At 28.0% G+C, this 22,289-nt stretch overlaps 1 protein-coding gene across 2 annotated transcripts in view; it reads right to left on the bottom strand.

The window, feature by feature from the left end:
* LOC147068399 (uncharacterized) overlaps positions 1–22,289 on the bottom strand; it is a 394,033-nt gene that overhangs the window by 262,793 nt on the left and 108,951 nt on the right. For both annotated transcript variants that reach the window (XM_085952496.1, XM_085952497.1), the window contains one exon: positions 4,317–4,412. In XM_085952496.1, the coding sequence (XP_085808622.1) occupies positions 4,317–4,360 (44 nt within the window). In that variant the 5' untranslated portion in view covers positions 4,361–4,412. The remainder of the gene's footprint in view (positions 1–4,316; positions 4,413–22,289) is intronic.

Here is a 22,289-nt window from a genome sequence, read left to right as displayed (position 1 = left end):
ATGTTCAAAATAATCTAAATTCTAAAAATACCCCAGTTCTGATAAATCGTTTCTTTCGCGCCTTTTCTTGAACAACTTTGATATAATATTATATTACAAAACAATATATCGTCACTGTTCTGGCAGAAGACACTAATTTGAAAAAATGACATAGTGAGTTAGTTATACCAGAATGTTCCGTATTTCAAACTTTACCGTCTGGAAACCTTCTTAATAAACAAACAGTCTTTATTTTAAAGTCATCCTTTTTACGATTACTTAATAAACTCACATGATAGACCATTTCAAACATTTTAACGACTTCAAAGTCAAATTACTCAAAACTAGTATTCTCCAGTTAGTGTGTTCTGCCAGAACAAAGACGATATTATTTACCATAGGATTCATATTCAGGTTGGCAAATTATATCGTTAAAAGATAGGACTATCGAGAGATAAATTTAAACGGATCACGAAATGGTATCCAAAGAATGACAATATACCCAAAGGATGCTGAAAATCCGGCATGATTGAAGAGATACTCAAGATTGCGAAAAATACGTGACAAAAAAAATCAGTGGGTTGAGGAAAGTGATATAAAATTTTAGTTTAACTATCTACCTATCTATCTACAAGAATAACTGAAGAATACTAAAACGCGGTTAAGAAAGATTTTATGTGTGTTACTAATGATTAACACCTGTAATTGGTGCAATAATAATTATAGTCAAATTATTTTTATTACTTATTAAATTATACACTACACGTAAAATATGGAAATGGTATTTTTTGGTTTTTGCATTGTCATATTGGGGTAAATTTGCAAGCATAACGTGTGGGTACTTATGTGAATTCGTTATACGCTTGGCTATAAATTTTTGGAATACCTCTACGGCAAAGTATGGTTAAGCATACTAAAAGCAATATAGATAGTCAAAGTACATTCATTTTAGAGTTTAATGGGTAGACAAACTTAAGGTAATGGGTGTCATAAATTAGCTGCATATAAACAACTTTCTGAAATTAGGTTAGGTATATATTTGGAGTAAAATAGTTCAATACTTTTGAAATTGTCTCTTTAGATCATGCAGTTATTTGCTTCCCGGATATTAAAGTTGAAGCATTGACGTAGCGTTCATCATCGATTATAATACAAACAGGAAATTTGCTGTTTACTTGATGGTTATAGAGTAATTGAAAGCATATTTTACATGACATACTGTAGGAAATATCATCAAATCGAGAAAATGCTATCATAATATCCAGGGAAAATTACCTCACGTCGAAATGCCTTCAATAATAACAATATTCCGACCAAATATGGTAAATATTCTCTAGATTAAGTCAATTGTTATTCACATTTACACATTGCTGAAGGCAAATTCGGTTCGATGTAATTATCTTTGTATAGAAATGATAAAAATTAAACTGGTATTTTATCAGAGTTTATATAAAAAATAGTGATCCTAGTTAATGTTATGAAGTCATTTTTATGCGTTTAGCTCCTCCTATATATATTTACAAAAAACTTTTTATAAAAATCTTTTATTACTACCCTATTTTACCACGTTTTTCTTAGCTCGTAATCGTTGTTTGTCCGGTGGTTGTTTATCCAGTACAAATCTTGCAATCGATTTTTAACTAACTTCCCGACTAGCTAGACATTTGAAACTTTTAGAATATATCAGAACACGATGCCAATGCATTCTTTTAGCCATCTTTAAGTAGAATTGAATTCATTTTCAGTTAATTCTGTTTTATATGAAAAGTTATTTTGGAAGAAATCCGTAATCCAAGCCACTATTATTGGTTGCTAAGGGGGTGGTCCTAGCAACTAAATAATTAATATATATGTGCGTTATTATGAAAATCAAAATGTCATTTCAGTATTCTATATTCGTTTGTTTGTTGCAAAATAGCAAAAAAAATGATTTGTTGACAATTTCCTTATTTGTACTAAATTATTAATACATAGAATTTTCAAGTTTATATTATTCAACAGATAATTTAAAAACATGGTATATAAAAAGTTCTTTTTAACTTGTAATTGTTTAATACCTAAATGTATGTACATAATATTGTCTCAAAATAAACGAGTAAAACACATACATAATACTAATTATGTAGAGTAACTACATTTAGTTCGTTCATTCAAGAATTTTATTATCGGAGTATGAAGACTATTCGGCAACCTTCTGCTTCCGTGGAAAATGCTCATATCAATTTATCTCATATATCAGTACCTACTATATTGTATCTTAACACAATATTGGTTCTGATAAAATTGACGATTGGTGACCGAGAGCTCTTCTCTTTCCAAAATTACACAAATGTCATGAAGTATATGACCTCTTTACAAATAAACTTTTAAATACTTTAATAAGCATGAAATAAGGAACCAAGTTATTTTTATAGATACGTAAAAACTTAAATTAATATTTTAGTAGAATTTATAAATAGTAATAAATGTATTTTTTTATGAAATTATTATCTATTATATTATATTTATGTGTGTGTGTAATTTTGATAAAATAAATATTATTTTACCTCAGATGTTTAGTTATATATTTTATTAAAAATTTACCATACATCTTTATTGCACAAAAAATATTATGTTACATACAAAACCAATTTCTATATTCAAATGAATATTTTCAATTAAAAATCTGTGAATAATTAGTTAGAGTATTTTTGTTCATAATATATTTTATAAATTATACTTTACATAGATTCAGGAGTATTGTTCTTTGTTCAAATCCATACATCTTTTAAAAACTATGTATTAGTAAATTACTATGTATGGAGTACATGAGCATCTAAATTTTGGAGCTTGTATTTTCCGACGATTTTTAAGAGGAAAAAATCAGTGATTTGTCCAATTCATTGGCTCTTTGCACTAGATCAAATAAACATTACAAAATATTCTATTTTGATTTACTCAGCCGTGGAGGTCGATTTTAACTGTAAATTTAAGAAACGATATCAATAGCGATAACTTAGAAAATATTACTATCATTTTGATGTTACTAAATGAACATTAAATTAAAATTTCTTATTGATGGAGTGCTATACTATTATATGGTAATTATTTTTACCTATTTTTCGGCATAATCAGGATATATGTAATGTATACAATATACATTAAGATAAAAATTTAATAATATGTATTTATAGTAATCACCTAATTAAAAGTGTCTACAGTAATTATTTCCATTAGAAAAATAGTATATTAGTTATTTGTATACATAATAGTAGAAATAATAAATATAGACCCTAAAATGACGAAAGGTTACGGTCTGGTTACTGAAATTGATTCACAATATGAAAAAAGTAATATACTTTCATCACTTATAATTAAAATTAGCTCTACGTACCTATATAATAACATAATGAAATGGTAAACGTTTCAAAGGTTTTTGTGTCAACTAAATTATAGTTCATTTGAAAATATATATTGTTTATATACAAATACTTATATATTATATTTATAAGTAAATAAAACATTATAGTAGCAGTTTTATATTAATTCTGTATCCTGTATCTAAAAGATGTGTCAGTTGATTTCGTTAAATAAAGACAACAATGTGCTCCAATATTTCATCAGTGTCTACGTTGATTGAGATAAAGACACATTAAGTGAAATTATGGGATAGAATACCACGTGAGATAAAGATATAGAATATAAATATACAGGTATAAAGTATTATGTACGTTGGGTCCCTTTTTACGTGTGAAAATGATACTATTTAGGTAATGAAAATACATATACCGATATCCAAGAAAATATGCTTCTATGGTCTCTAAAACAACAATTATTACTTTAAATCAGGGTACTTGAAAATAATATCGGTTATGCAAGACATTTATCACACCCTTCCTGGACAATGGCTCAAATAATTGAGCTCTCAGGAAAATGATGGATGGATCCTTAATATATTATTAATGTAAGGTATTTACAACGGGATCATCTCGCAAATATGGTGGGAATAAAACCTCTAAAAATATGACAACATGAGGCATTTGAAAGACCCAAGCTTAGTTGGCTTGACGCATAAACGTAACGCCACCATTAGCAATAATTAAAAATGGAAGAATCACGTTACAGAAAAATAAAATCTCATAGAAATTTTACTGATGTGGCCAATATGCTCACAGAATATAATAGTCGATGATTGAAAATATCTGAAAGGTGCGAATTAATTTTGGTAGTATAAGTAAACAATGACCTCCAATAAGTAATTAGTGCCTACATTGATTGAGATAAAGACATATTAATTGAATTTCTCGGGTTAAAGACGCACGAGATAAATAAATAAAAACAGATATAAATATTCTTACCTTATGCCACCCACGTTAAGTATAATTCTGTTTTCGCCGTCCATTGCCTTCGAGGGTTTATCATTATTTCACAGTCTGTGCGTGCGTACTTTGAGTCTGAAACAAACAAATAGTACAATTCGTTAATTGCTTGTACACTGACGAGAGGTCTAATCAAAATAGGGACAGTGATGAAAATATATTTTATGTATTAATTTAACAAATGTCTTTAACGAAGACTAAAAGTAAATAAACGGAAAATATTTATTACTTCTAGATTATAGACCATTCTTACAATACTAGATTAAGAAATTACTATTCAACATGTTTTATAATATGATAATCATATATGCAGATAGTCAATGTGTTCAGTGTATCAAAAATTAGTCATACCAGAAGAAAAAAAGGTGAATATTAGGCATTAAAGATAAATAAGAAATAAACATCTTGTGAAGAATTTTCGGAGCCTAATAAGAAAGTCGTGCCTGTTGAATAAAGTACATCTCTATTACGTTATGTTTGCGGAATAATAATAGCACTTTTTATTATGTAAGGACATCTCAAGGTTAAGCAAAATGCAGTAACAAAACATATTATTAATCACATGTGTGAAGGGATATAAACTGAAAACCTTAATGCTCGAAACACTGGGTGTTTGAAATTTGAGAATCATAGAGCAGGATAGCGTCGCTTGGAGAGATATCTTAGAAGGGGTAAAGATCCACATGTGATTAATCTACGAGAAGTTTGAGTGGGATAATTTCATAACGATAATATACATATATTGTGATAATTTTGAATTACATCTTGGAATATAATATATTGTCAATTTAAACTATTACCTACCAGGTAGAAAGTAAACTTACATTGCCGATAATAACAATTCTGGTGAATTAAAAATGCAGTTCAAACTCAGTCATGTATGGAAATTGGCAATTAAAAGGTCAAACTTCACAGCGTGGAGTCAAGAACACATCATTAGAATGATTGTGAAATATTTTTTGTATATTATTTCTCATCTGTACTCCAGCAAAGAGAGTTCACTTCTCTGAATTGCTACACGCGTAATTCATATTATATAAATTATTTGATTTTTAAATTTTGTATTACAATTATGACTTCATCATTTGATAGTCTGATATTTGGATTGGCTACGGAGGAGATACCAGCAAAGCGGGCTATGTACGCAACCCTAGAGGGCAAGAGAAGACCTGGAGGGCCAAAACTGAAATGGCTGGACTGCATCATAGATTTAAGAATTGCCGACCACAGCAACTAAAGAGTATCAGCGCTGAATTGTAAAAAAAGGAGAAATTTTTTGAAGGAGGCCAAGACCTGCCAAGGGTTGTAGTGCCATAAATGATAACAACTGTTGATTAAAAAAACTACAAAGGAATTTACATTTACTCTTACCATTGTTGCATTTGATAAAGTATACATACAAACCCTTTTCTACAATACAACAATACACTGCCCAATGTGTACCTATCTACACCTGCACTACGTGACTAAGCCAATCAAGGTAGGTACAGAGTATTTTTTCCATACCTACATCAGTTAAAGGCCAGTATTAATAATTTATTAAAAAATAAAAAGAATAAATAAAATATATTATACTATTTATAAAAATTACTACAAAATTGCTACAACTGTTAATATATTATTATTTTCTATTGAATCTATTTTTCATTAATTATTATTTTACCGGTAAACACTAAGCATACATTTCATAGTAAGATGATTGGTACTAATGCAACATTATAATTCAAAACACATATAAATATACGTATCTAAACATATTATGAAACATGAGTTTATATTTTATTAATGTATAATTTGAAGGTGGTGTGGGTATTTTATTTTAAATTATTTATTATGAACAATGTTATTTATGACAGCTATTTTGGTTATCACATCATTTTCAGAGACTAACTAAAGCATATTATGACTAACTTGAATTATAAATAAACAATATTAATTAAATATCATAATAATTACAGTTTTAAAATGAAATTATAGAAAGCAAGCTATGGGTAAATCGTTTAACAGTGGCACCATGGGTACGGCAAATGCGGCTTGCAGTTGTAGTGGTATTGTTTGCTAGCATTGAATCAGGCATTGTCGCAAGCAATTCAATACACGTGCGAATTGCCTATGGTGCCACTGTAGAATGATTTACCTATACCTATATTAGAGTCTTTTAAAACTTGTTTATGAGATCTTTCTACTATTACAAATTCTCAAAAATATAATTTATATTGGTAATGATAACTCTTAAAATATGTTATAATGTACTCATTTATAACTGCAAAATACAATATTCTGGTCATATGTATAGTTATTATTATTTTAATTACAGTCGTATCATATTTCGTCAAAATGAATCATATTATGGTACATTTTGAACATAAAAAGTAATTATGAATGTTATGTTTTCACTAAAGGTGTACACATTTTTAATAAGAGTAAATTTTATACAATAATAAATAAAGCTTGTAGATTTATTTATTCTAAATGGGTGTGATGTTACATAACTAAAAATAGGATTTGCGCTCCCCAGCGTTGGCCAACTAAGCGTTTTTTCTAGAATATTGCACCAGATTTTCTTGAAAATTAACATGCTCGCTTCTTGTACATTATAATATCTTACCAACAAACTGTAACATACAACACATTTAAGTGATGACAATAATTCGAATTTTGAATTCCGAAATATTTTTATTTCATTCTTTTGTTTTATGAAAATTATTTTATAATTTTTTTGATGAGTAAAATATATTTTTTCTGCCATCTAGCTTATTGCAACGTTTTTATAAGGCCGTATTCTTATTTGTCCGGTGATTTTTTATACGGTACAAATCTTGCAATCGATTTTTAACTAACTTCCCGACTAGTTAGACAATTGAAACTTTTAGTATATATCAGAACACGATGTCAATGCATTTTTAAATACTTTTAGCCATCTTTAAGTAGAATTGAATTAATTTTCAGTTAATTGGGTTTTGTATGAAAAGTTATTTTGGAAGAAATCCGTAATCCAATCCACTATTATTGGTTGCTAAGGGGTATGGGATCCTAGCAACTAAATTATTAATATATACGTGCGTTACTATGGAAATCAATATGTTTGTCAAAATGACATTTCAGTATTATTTCTATAAAGTACAAATTTTTTTGATCGCTTTAGCTAGTCAAGTCAAGTTTATATGATTCAACAGAAAATTTAAAAACGTTGTATATAAAAAGTTCTTTTTATCTTGTCATTATTTTATAATGTAACTCTACCTGGCATATTTATGTGATTGATTTGAGTAAAAGCCTTCCCTACAGTACACACCTGAAGTATAAATGCAGTTAAATTTTTCGGTAATTTATTTAAAGGTGTATAAGATATAATATACTTTAGTATACAATTCAAATATTAATATGATCACATGAGTATTACAGGGTTTCTTACGTTAGCGAAGTTGGCGAAGCGTTGAGCGACGCGCGCAACTCAAATGTATAACCGTGTGTGAAAATGTTCGTAGACAAAGTCTTTTTTTGGTTAGACGTTTATACGTTTGAGTTGCGCGCGCCGCTCAACACACAGCCAAACGCGCTTACCTAAAATAAGCCGTTACTAATTAACTCATTCGCTGCTGACTATATAATGATTTTTTAATTAGCACCTTTAAAATGCACGTTAATTACATCGATCGGCCGCCTGGTCATTACGCGCATGTGCGTCTTCAGCGTCCAAAGTATTAAAAACGAATTATGTGTAGGACGTGTAAATTTAGAATTTTGAAATAAAGTAAGTAAAGTGTGTATTACATTGAAGTTTGTTTAACCGATTTGAAAAAAATATGCGATGGCATAACTAACAGAATAATTTATTTAATTCAAGTAAAACTGATTACTTTTATTTATATAACACATAAATTAAATTATAAAATAATAAAATTATTTTATATATGTAATAGGTATAATATACATTATTAATTAACACTCAGTTGTTCAACACATGTTCAGAAATGGGATTCGAGGAATTGATATTGTACTTCTAGAAACCAAAAGTTTTCCTCAAACAAGCTCTTTTGTTCCCTAAGGCATATATCCAAAAGTTGATCCAACATACTGTATATAAGAGGTATAATAATTACCAACTTATAGGTATGTATATAAGTATGTGAAATTAAATTCTAAGAGCAGACATTATAACTATTCTATTAGTATTATCTTTTTGATGATAATAATAAATATAAATACATGGTTCATTCATGAATAATAATATTGTATATTTATATTCAGTATGGCAATCCATGCGTAAAATATAAAATGTGGATAAACAAGGTGGATAATGTTGACTTGAAATGAATGGAAAATTAATAACCGAGAAGTTTTGCGTAGTATTAAAACAATACAACCACAGAACCCCGGTCACATTTTAGAAAGATAAAACAATACCATTTACCAGTTTTGTTAAATAAGAAAATAGCTTTCAATGGTACCTTTATATATAAGAAAATGCCGCATATAACGGGATAAATTATACGTGATTGGTACAACTTCTGATTGTTGTCAATAGAGTCAATATCACCCTGATGGTGGTCGACCTTTTAAAAGAGGATAGTACGTGAATAAGAATAAGATAAAATTCTAACATGCCTTCTCGAACCCTTTCATTCATCAAATCGTCACCGCATTTGTAACATATTGTAAAGGAAAAATTACTTTTTCGAATCGCCATTACTTATCTAAATCCCAAACCTGTGTAGTTTTGTTTTTTATTCGGTAGAAAATGCTGTATTTCACTAATAGACTTTCTTAAGAAGTATTTGATACATTGAATTTATTCTTCTCTACAATGCATACCAACTTTAAGACACATATATTTTAAGAAATTCACCAAATTCAAAATTAATATATCGCGCCCGCGATGGTCGGGTGGAAACTTATCAGCTTGATAAGACGAGAGTGTAGGGTTAAAAACCCGGGTCTGGTTTCACTTATTGTTTTTAAATGTACGTTTAAATCCAAATCATGAACTTAAAAAGTTGAGCAAGTCCATTTTTCGTAAAAAAAAAAATTAAAAACCTCTTCGTGAGGCGGCCAACATCCAAACGGATTGTAGATCCAATTCAAAAAACTTCTAAAATAATTGTGATGCTATATTTTATAATATATATATATATATATAAAACCGATAGGTTCTATAATATAAAACATATAAGTCAGTATGTTTATGGCGGTTTTTTGTACATAAAGTGCAATCAGGTTTGCAGGTCCCTTTGCAAAGTTTTTCTCGAATGATATACTGCCACGTAGTAGTATTACATACAATATACAATTTTTAAATATATTCTTTTGAGTGCGATTTATATTTTTGTTTTATAATTACTGTTAATTATTCCAAGATATTATGAAAGCTAACACACATAACAATAATAGTTTTTAATTAAATGTCAAGTGAAACTCTATATTATACGATATTTCGGCATTAAAAATCCGTAATATTCACTAAAAAAGGGTTTGTATAATAACCTTAATTTATACATACCTACTTACCTCTTAGTGTATTATTTTTTCCTGTTGAAAGAATATTGTTATCCGATTAAAATATACATAATTACTCCTAAAAGTCTTGAGATTTAAAATTTAAACTTAAATCTATAAGAAGTAAAATAAAAACGCTAAAGACTGATAAAAATATTATTAAAAAAAAAATTACCAAAAAGAACTTCACTCGAAAAATATACTCGGAGAATTTTGGCTTAAGGCACGTCTGTACTTGGAGTAAATATTGATTTTCGTTGAACTAACAAGCTGTGAGTCGATTGTTTTCATTATAAGCTGAGGAATTTATTTGTATTTGTGATTAAGTGGCTACTTCTTGATAAAAGGAATCTAATAATACAAATAATTTTATAAACATATTCACATTGTATTACCACAATATTTGTGGTACTAATATTAATTATTATCAATGATTTATATTTCGCATTTGAGAATATTACAAGCCATCATTAATTTTTTACTGAATAGAATTTATACGATTTTTTATATTATATTTCAAATAAGCAAAGAATTTTACAAACTACTTTACAGAATAATATTATTAAGTTACCAAAGTAATCTAATACACTAAATTTTCAAAAACATTATATTATATTTTAATGTCAACCATCTATTTATAAGTTTCGTTGAACTAAATCGAATATCATTAAGGAAACTATGTTAATAATGAAATCACTATCAATTATTACTGTAATAGAATTGAATTAATAATTAAAACTACCGAGAAAACCAAATTAATCCTTTCAATTGAAGCAAGTTAATAAAGGACGTACGCAGTAAGCACCCCTTTTCGTCGATCAAATAATATATTATCACAATGTAAGTAAAAACAGCTAAGTAATAATTTCTCCTCATTCGTTTTCTATTAAATACTGGGTGGGTCCTTAAGAAATAATGTCTGCGGAGACATCATATTATTCAATTAAGCTAAAATATAGAAATGATATCATTGAGTATTTGATTAAAAGAATGGCCTAAATATTAATTGAACAAAAAACAGTATTCAAAGTGTCTTTCTCTTCTACACGAGTCCTCGAATATAAACCTATAAATTATGAAGTGATAAATTTAATAATCTGGTTAAATGTATAAAATGTTGACATCAATAATTATTAACAAATCACATACAAAAAATATGAAAAAAAACTACCGATTAATTCCATATACCAAACTAATGATATTAGATGTAGATCATTGATGATAAAACACATAAGTTGAATAAAATAAAAAGTTAATAAAAGTGATCATTTCCTTTCAGAAGTTGAATTGTGGCTGTATGCATTTAAACTTAGACCGGAAAGAGCAAACACAATAGTTTAGCGATAGACATCCGACCTAGTTTATCTGCAACTGACAATGTACTGAACTGACGTGTTACTATTTCGTGTGCATTTTAGCATATAATCCAAAATATTTCACAGTGCTTACATACTTCAGTACCTACTATAAATATATTAAAAAAGCCAAGGCTTTCCTAGATAATAGTTTAATCTCTTCGTTGGAGAAATAGCGGAAGATGCTATGAATTTCATTTACTACCATCAGCACAATTATATCAGTATTAGAGGAGAAGAACGTCCTATTAATATTTGCATGAGATACGTTTTTTCCTTATTATTTGATAACATTGTTATAAAAAGATCCATCAAAAACAGGAAAAAACGTGATTACATTATTAAGAATGCGGATGGAATAACCGTTGATATAATTTGATCGAAGCAGGTGATCGGTCAAGATGAAAACAGATTTATCTGTTATTTCATTCACAGTAATTATTCCTTATTAATTAAGGAGAAAGTAAAGCAAAACACAGTCTCATTCAGTATTAATAATCATGAATCCTTTACAATCGTGTTCCCGGTCAAATAGTATTTTCTTTTGCTTTTAAACACTTGAGCAAAGTTATAGATATACATTATGAAGGTTACATATTTTTTGTATATATATTATATTGGTATGGGGAAACTGGGTAATTTTTTCAGTTGTGAAAATATTATATTATGATTACTGAGTAAAAGTTTAATATAATAAATTACAAGTTCAAAGCAAGTATATGGTAACGAAAGACTAGAGATCGATGATTAGAGACAGCCAATAGAGTCCTTCATCCAGCGGAGGGTTACGAATAACTGAGATGATAATAATAGTATATTATATTTTTTTGTAAAACTATTTGTGTTATACATTATAGTTCTTATAAAACGCAAAATAATAGTTCTTAATTTACAAAATGCTCTAGATTTATGTTTACAAAAGTTCAGGGTCTAATAAACTACCCATAAATAAATTTAAACATTGTCTAGAAAAATTCAATTAAAACATTCTGAGAGAGCACAATGACTTACGACCCAAATAATAAACTAGTCTACGTTAAGTTGAATTCCCAGGCATTCGGGTGCTTTAACATTGTGTTTACTTTGAATCTTTCATCAGCTTTTGCACTAGAGTTGGATCTCAATAGTACCTAGCGCAAATAAGTAAGTATACACTTCATATGGGATAAGTTCGGAGGAAACCAAATACGTAAAAAAACAACAAAAGAAACTGCTGGAAAGCTAAAATAATACTGATAAAAACATTGTCCTTCCTAAGGATATAGGTATTAGGGAATATAAACTTGTAAACGATTTTTTTCTAAAAAAATTTAAGTTGCTAAAAATATTTTGGATATCTATATAGAAACAAGTAAAAAATGAAGATATAAATTTTATGTATTTTAACGAGTGATACCTTCTTTAATCTTGTGTATTATTTTATTAAATCATAATACAGTGAGAAATATAGAAATAAACATTCCATAAAGCCATGACAATTTATTTAATTTTATCGAAGTGTGTATTTAAAATATCATTTATTTTTATACGATTTTTTTAAATAATTTGATAAAAAGAGTACGTTTCCATTTTTGTAAAAACGATTGTTTAAATTTTAAATGAACTTTTTCAAACTATTATGTAGACGAAACGAAAATACAAAAATAATATTTAAATATAGGTAATTATGAAATGAAAACAAAATATTCCGAAAATTATAAATATTTTCAAATAATGCGCAAACAAGCTTTTGAAATTTTGCGAAATATGTATACCTCAAAAATATTCGTAATTTTATCGTCGATATACTATTTTAGATATTGTATAATATTATTACGTAACTACAATCCAAATTATTAGAAATATTAGATGATTTTTTTAAACTAAATGATATGAAAAACAACTATAAATTATTGATAGCTTCTATCGTTACAATCACATTACTATAAAAAATATGGCAGGGTAGAGTTTATATTATTATACATACAAAATAATACATATTATTATATTCTTGAGCAGTTTTATATATATAAAATTTTTTAATTATTTATATCTATCAGCGCAGGATCGCTCAAAATGGATGAAGATTATTGGCATAGCTTGCAATTATAGTAATCACTGTCCTCAGTAATGATGTAAACGATTTTAAAATAAAAATAAAATAATACTTTTAAAGGAATCATATCTATGCAGGTATGTATTTATATATACAAGGTATACGGGCAAGTGTTACGTATTATTTAATAAAACTAGCACTGTTACTTACTAACGGGGTCAAACTCTGCTATGCAAAAGCCTTCTTTAGCTCTTTCAACTTTTCTCAGTATATTGAGTGCACTTGATGAGTGTATCGATCTGGCTCCACATCTGGGTCCACTCGTCGAGTGATATGTCTGACTCATATATTCTTAGAATACATCGCGTACAATTGCATCCTCCTAATACATTATCAATTAATTGTATGGGCTTTTCGCTAAATGTCTCATAATGTCACGTCCGGAAACTTATACGTATGCAGTTCGCCGTATCACACTTCACAGTGAAATGTTGTATCGGACATATTATATGGCCGTATATTAAAGACCGTCCAACCTCTTTGGGTCGTATAGTACCGACACAAAATTCATGTCTAAATAAAACACGGTTCTTGTCGGTTTAAACTTTACAAAAAGCCAGCAGCAAACAAATTTTGAAAACAGCCGATATACTGGATTATTTGTTAGGTTATGTTAGGTTTTCATCTTCGAATTCATGAATTTTACCAAAATCACCAATGAACATCGAATTAACGTTCTTATTGAATCTAATAAAGGACCGTATAGTATACGGTTATCTCTTTCCGATGAGAAAACTCATGGCGAACTGTACCACGGTGAAATGTTTTACGTGCAATTTACATGTAACCCAATAATGTTCCATTCATTGTCACGTTTTAAAATGTTACTACCGTTATAAAGATTTTTTCGACATCTTTGAATAAACCTATATATTATTGGTATATCTAAGTTCGACTTAAAGTAAACGTTTAAATGTTAGTATTAATATGTATAATATGACTTATAATTGTTTATTACAGATTTTTAAACGATTTTTTAACACGGAACTTTTAAAATTCTGAATAGAGGAAAAATCTCGTTTCATTAATTAAGGCAACCAACATCGTTTGACGTGTCAAATAAAACATTCAAACTGCGGACTCGGATTAATTCGCACGTTTAATATAGGTCATTATTTCTGGACGGGCTTTTCATCTCAAAGAAAGTGTCAAGTTAAACGGTTTTTTTTTGGGTCCAACTGTCAATTAGAACTAATTTGAAAAGTTTGAGGAACTCCAAATTTCATCATTTATTTAATTGCTTAGAACTAAATGGAATTAGTTGCACGTCTTTTTTTTATACATTCAATATAAATTTGCAATGAAAACATAGTACTTAGTTACATATATTTTAATCTGATTTTTAAATGCTGTAAATAGATACCTAATGACAGTATTATAGTTATACAATGTGGAGAATATTTTATACATATCAGGGCTATGCACAAATATTATTTAAAAAATATGATGTAATTTAATATTTAAAAAATCATATTTTTTTAAAACATACTTTACGATTATAAAGTCAAGATTAGAGATACCTTCGCTTATCAAATTGGTAGGTACTCGTATTATAATGAATCAATTAAATAAAAATGATAAACATAATTAATAATAATATATTATAGAAACACGCCATTATCATAGATGAAAATATGTTTGCTTCTTGTATCACTGTGGACTAAATACATTGTAGCATTTATGTGTAATTTTGAATTTTTAATATTTAACAATCTTTTTATTGCAAATTTACATATTATATTATATTGAAAATAAATTGGAGAATTAATAAATAGGTAAACAATAATAATAATAATAAAATAGTAAAACAAAGTAAGTGAGAAAATATGTTAAATTGAACGATATAAATACATACCAATAAACTAATAATTATAAATTGAAATTTATAATGTTAAATACAAAAAAAAATTAGAATATCAAGAATGAAAAATCTTCAGTATTTGGTATCTAGAGAGAAAACTAGCACAATGAATAGACAGAATACGTAACGAAGATGGTCTTTGGACAATAAAGACCACTTTAATTTGATAGTTTCAGGCCAATGGTGAATGACTACGTAGTAACAGAAATAAATATATGGTTGAGATCTCTAAATAGTTTCAAAAGAGTTCTATATATTGTTGACTTGGAGAGATAAAGATAATATGGAGGGCCTCATTTTTATCGGAAATATCGAAGATTGATGTAAAAGAGGAAAGTCCTCTACCCTTATTGTATGACCAAATAAGTGATACTTCAAGCCTTTTAATACCGATAGATATACTAACAGTAACATTTAAAAAGATCCATAGTTTAATATATAACGAGAGTAGCTTGGAGATAGAATCGCCCTGCTCATCAGCGAGAAAAACAAATAACGAAGAAAATAACTTTGGAAAAAGATTATTATTCGTTTTTAAAACAGTTACAGTAATAAATTGAAAGTGGTTCTTGCAAAGATTGCTGATGATAATATGATTGAATAGATAATTAAATCCTCGAGTATACAAACATCCTAAATTAAGAAAATAAACTCAATTCCTTATTCAACGAATAATTCAAAAGATTTGAGAATGTAACATTCTTTATTGAATATACATAATTTGGAAACTTCACAGATACGACGTTAAATGGAAGCTGAATCCGTATCTATCGGATTTGCGTCTTTTTTATAATTTACATTATATTTGAGATAGTAAAATCGTGAAAAGATTATATTGTATTATGCAGTTTTTGTATAGACTGTTTACAAGATCCAAACAACCTTTAAATACCAATATTTTGGAGAGTATTATATTATTATGTATGAATAATATATTCAATATTGTATTATATTATATTATATACCTACATAATATTAATATATTTATTAATATAATTATTAATATAATTATTAGGTGCAATTTATTTCTTTGTGATGTTTGATGTTGGTATTTTGGGAACTTCATCCGTCGAGAAGTTGATTTATTGAGAAATTGGGTATCAGGAAGTTGGATTAGTATCCTATGGAGTGACCAAATAAATGAGACATGTACTGTAAAAAATTGCACTGTAAAAATCTACATAATTGCCTAGACAATAAATTTAGTTGATTAATTAATAGTTCTGCAACGTAAGAATGGTAATTAGTTATGATTTTTAGTTATACGAATAAAGAAAATAAAACAAAACATTAGTCACATACAAGAATCTTTAAATACACTAATATATTTCCATCAGAACTTCACAACTTCCATTTATATTGAAATACTCTCGGTGTATAATATACATTATCTCAAAATGAAACCATCTAAAAGTTTATGTCATTGGCTTTCCTCGTTTGATGTCAGCGACAGTCCTTTTCATTGACAGGCCGCAGAATCTATGTATTTTCTAGATATTGTTATTGACAACGGTGTTGATTGGAAAGTCACCCGAGGCAAATTGAATTTGACTACACTTATATATATAATGAAAGCCCACAAGTCACGCTCCATTTTATTTACCCTTTAAATTTTTATACATTGATTAAAAAGCAAAAAAAATAATTATATATAATATTATACTGCTCGTGTAAAGGATTTTTCATTACAGCAGACTAAAGTATTAAATTTTCTTGTAGAAAAAATGTTGTTAAAGTTATTGTTTTATTCTTATATTCTCAAAAAAAACGTTAAAAAGGTCTCTCTGAATCCCGGGAATTACATGTTCTTGTCTCAGTTATAGCAGTATCATCTTGATTTTCAAATAGATAATAGTTATCTTTTATAATATAGCACTGCATCATATAGCACAGTGAATTTTTCATTTAAGGCTTAATTAACTTGGATCACTGATCGCGGATCGCTTCTATAAAAAGTGTAGATACGTTTAATATCTTAATTTTCAATCTTAATAGTCAATTTTTGTTATTAAAAATAATGTTATTACCTAAATATACCTTTACAACAAAAATAGCGACACCAAATAAGTTTGCTTATTAACAGCAAAACGATTAAATGTGTGATCCATTAAAAATGTTAAGAAACATATGGCAATGAGAAATGGGACCAATCTATAATTGAGATCATAAAAAGTGCCTTTCTCAAAATGAGATGCTTCATTAGCAATCGAGACCGTAACCTAGGACTGAGACTGCATATGTTTCGTTGTTATGTTCTCTAAATTATTTTCTATTGTATGAACAAATAGTTGTCACAGCAAGTTGAGGCTTTCGAAATGTGGCTATATAAACGCATCCTAAAAATTTCTTAGTCTTAGACTGATAGAGTGACAAGTGTTGAAGTTTTCAATCAAATAGGAATGGACCGAAAAGTTCTGCGTAGTGACAAAACCACAAAACTACAGTACCTCAGCCACGCTATGAGAGGACAAAATTACAACATTCCCCAACTTGCATTATCCAAAGAAAGATCAAAAGTAAGCATAGCAAAGGACTACGGGTCCTTATTTTGGGTAGCAGGTGATAAGGCAAAGATCGTCTTGATGGTGGCCGACTTCCGCTATGGGATGGCACGATAAGAAGTATAATACAATTTAAAAAAATATACAAACGTGAATGTTATATTGTAGAAGCACAACTTATGGACCAATTATATAAGTGAGTTTTATACTTCGAATATAGGTAAACAATATATTATGTAATAGTGAAGAAAATGTTCACATGGGACCGCACCGTTGATTAGTAAAAGGGTATAAATTGAATGGAAAGCTTAATAAGCTACCTTCATAAATGAGTTGTATTAATAATATCAGACATTTCAATCTATTGCTAGACGTAGACTGTTTAACGATAGAACATAATATAATAATATGTAGGTAATATATATATATATATATATATATAAACACGTTTTCAAACATTGACCTTATAAATAAACCGAAACTAAAAGTAATCATTGCCCATTGAATCAATGTGTACGATTATGATGGCAGAAATTATGTTAAATATAGATTAATATACATTTTACACAAATAATGTTCATCGTCATAGATGAGGACTTTTTTAGACTTAGACTTAAAGTAATGTTTTAAGGTTAGGAAATTTTTGTTTAATTCATAATTTATGGCTAATGCCAAACCTTTCATTATGTTGATTTGACATTCGAATCTATTCAATGCTTTAGATTAATAGCAATATAAACAAAAAAGCATAATATTTTGTAAGAAGTATTGGTATTTTTTTAAGTACAGAACTGACCTCAAATTTAAGTAGAATGTATTGTCACTATTAAATTTATGAGTACGTCTGTACATACAAAATTAAAAAATACTGAATAATATATAACAATTACGCTAAATACGTGAAATATATAATTATAATAAAAGGCTTAAGTGAAGTAAAATTATTAAGGGAACCAAAATCGTGATTATTGTGATATCCTCGCGTCTAAATAAAATAAAGAATATCGAATGACATTAAATTTAACACAAAAATATTTTTTTAATATTTATACTTAGGTAATTCTACTATAAATTATTATCACCAATCTTTCATGATATATAAGAATGTATATTTTATACAAAAAATATCATTAGATGCATACTGGTTGAGCGAGCAGCCTTCAGGCAGCTTCGCCATAGAAAATATAGGTAAAAGCCTCTCGAAGCAAAATGCTTAGTCAGTCAGTACGCGACTCGCCCGAGAATTGCTACAACCGATCCAATTGTTGTCGGTTTATGCTTTATGCTCAAAGGTGCTGTGCGCGGCTACCTTGCGTGACGTTAATTTTGTTGCGAGCTGGTGCCCAATGTGTCAAATGCCCATGACTGCTCGTTCAGTCAGCACACGCCTAATTAGGAACGAATGACAATTATCTGGAAGTACATAAAATGAAATTTATACTTATCATATCATTACCTATCTAAGTACCTACATTCTTTAAATTAATAAGTTTGTTAATTTTTGGCGTTTTTATTCTCTATTCAAATTTTTTTTTATGCGTGCCATGTTGAATTTTAGAAAGACGTTCACAAAATGATACTATTAAAACACTATAAAAAACAAAGAAAAATATGCATTGCTTATACGTAGTAAATAGGTATAAAACTATAAAGTAGATACAGGGAAGTACACCAAATGAGCTAAATAGGCCAAACGTAAAAATTATTAAACAACGCTCACCTATAAATACTCATCCTCACGCAAATCCTCTATACAATCAATTCATACGCAAAACGTTATATTATAAAAGAATAATGGAATAAACGATGTAAAAAATAAAATAAATCTAAAACACCTAATGATATATTTGTAAAATGTATTTAACCGTATGTAACCGAGACCAATATAATAAATTATTAAGTTGATATTATATTATTAAGTATATGTGTTTGATAAAATATATCAAGTAATGGGCTGACCAAATGGCTAATGAGCAACCTCCATAAAATTACGATATTTTTTTTTGACTGTGTAGGCTCATACGTCTTAGTAGGAATAGTGATTTTAATAGATGAGTTTATCTACTCTACTGTTAGTAACAAGAACGTTATAGGAATATTTTTTATATATTTTTTGCATATCTCGTATGAAATGAACGTGTTTCTGACTTAACAAAGTGTAACCTCCGGAATAATGTAATGTAAAAAAGTAAAAAAAAAAAAATACCACAATGTTTCATTATTTAAATGCTTTTAATTTTATAAACGAACAAAAAACAAACAAATCTCTTTTTTATATTTGGTTGTGAATTTTTCATAATCATTCTTGAGAACATTTCTTTTTAAATTCTGTACAATTATCAGCCTTAGGCAAAAAAATTCGCGGGGGTGATAAAGAACAAGATATAAATTATTCACACGATACAAAATATATACAACGTCTTTGAAAAATAATTTAAATTTATTACTAAAATTTTAAATCATGTAAAAACTATTGTAATGTAATATTATGTAACAAGATAAACTAGTTGAATATATAATATCAATTAGTGATAATAAAAATACACATTCTTAAAGTCACGTTTTTTATTCATGACAATAAAGAAATATATTTTTAAAAAAACATATCGTAGGTGTCCTTAAAAGTATCCAGACAGCAAGCACATTACCTTATTAGATTTAACTGGTTATTCGCTGTCTTGATAATTGAATGGCAATCACCTATTCTATCCAGTATCAGATTTTTTTTCATATTATTTATAAGTTCTGGAAAACTTAAGTAACTTCTTAATTTAGTAAGGCTCTAAGCGTGCTTTCATTTAGCATACCATAGTATAAAATCTGGGCATACTTATTTGCGTATTTACCACATTATTGGAAGTTATAAATTCAATTAATTATTCATTAATAAATAACCTTGTCTTATCATATTGTGGTATACCCAGCATGCCTAAACATCACTGAAAAACATATTATTTTTCCTTGATATCCGTAATTATGATTTTTTTTCTATAGATACGTGAAATGGTAAATAATGACAATTGAGAGAAGATATCGGTGCAAAAGTAGAGAATCCTTAATAACACAATTAAAGGAAGATGTAAAAGACACAATAATAGTAATAATTGATTTGTTTAAATTTTTCAATAATTATTTTCAATAATAATTATAGATAGGTTACTTAATAGTGAATAAATTTAAAAAATATATATACGCTATAATATTATGTTTTTTTAGATAACTAAGTGACTAAAGAAATGCAATGGTTTAAATTTATGTTTTGACCTCTTTTTGCGGCTCTATTCATGAAGAGAACTTGAAATATCAGTGAGGGTCTAATTAAAATAAAGCTTCCCCAGAGCGAAAAGATATGAAAAAATTGTATTCTATTCATACTGACACGGAGTTTTGTTTGGCGTAATTATCCATTTGCAAAGAGATTTTCTTCGCATGAATCAAAGAGCAATTTTAATAAAATGGAGTTTATAATGTTCCAGATTGAGATATTTCTTTTTTCATTCCTTTTCCTTAAATTTATTTTGTGTAACAACTTTGCGTTTGGCTAATTGAATTAAAAATTCATGTCACATTCAGAGTACAAAGAAAACATTTGAGAGCAAAACTGACTAACGGAGCACAAAGTAAACGTCACGTAAAGTGGAATGAGATTTTGAACGGCAATTTAATTTTTGAATCTTTGAATTTTTATTAAATCGTTATTGGTCCTTACAAATTTTTCACATTATTATGCAAACAGATGAGTTTTTATTGAACTATCGCACCTAATTTAATAATGATCAGAAACAATTTTATTTGATTGATCTCAACTTTTATGAAATATACTCGTACATTCTAACATCTATTAATAATACTATTAAATATAAAAAAGTTTAAAAATAAGTCGACTAATTTTACTAAGCTTCCCTATAGCTGATAGACTACGTCATTCATTCATAACAATCAGGATATCAATTCAGTACTGAAGTTTAATGCGCATAACCATTATTTTTATATTATTTATTATAAGGAAAACTTTTTTGAAAATGATTGTAGGTTAGTGAATGAAAACCCGCATTGATAGACAAAAAGTCAATTGTGGGTTTATATACCAAACATGAAAAAAATTGTAAATGTGTTACACTATCTAGTTTTGTATAACACAACGCAATATTATATTAATCCACAGATTATTTGGCCATTTTACATACCTACTAATAATATTATGTTCTCTGACTAAATACATACAAAATACATTGAAACAAAATATAAAAATATTAATTATGTACCTAGTGTATATCAAAGAGTATTTTATAATATTTTGTTTTATTATAGCAATATACATTAATAACTCAGCAATTTTTATTTCTATTTGATATTAGGGTTTAGCCATATTGTATGGGGCTGCAGGACACGTGAATTGATGTACGTAAATACTTAGAAAATACCTATATATTGCAAAACAGTACTTCTTTGATGAAAAGAATTAGTATGGTATACATTATTCACCGGGGTCAATCTACTGCTGGATAAAGGCTTTACTTAGCTACTTCTACTCTTCTCAGTACATATCTATTTTTTCGCTTCAATATTGTATATCCGATGTATTTTTTTTAGTTTATAGATACATCCAGCAGGCTTTAAGCTTTGTTTTCATTTGCCACTTTG

Source organism: Rhyacophila brunnea, unplaced genomic scaffold, assembly GCF_057557595.1.
Source record: "Rhyacophila brunnea isolate RB1 unplaced genomic scaffold, BYU_Rbru_1.0 scaffold_3, whole genome shotgun sequence".
Lineage (NCBI taxonomy): Eukaryota > Metazoa > Arthropoda > Insecta > Trichoptera > Rhyacophilidae > Rhyacophila > Rhyacophila brunnea.
The sequence above is the reverse complement of the archived record's forward strand: the minus strand, read 5'-3'. Positions and strand labels throughout refer to the sequence as shown.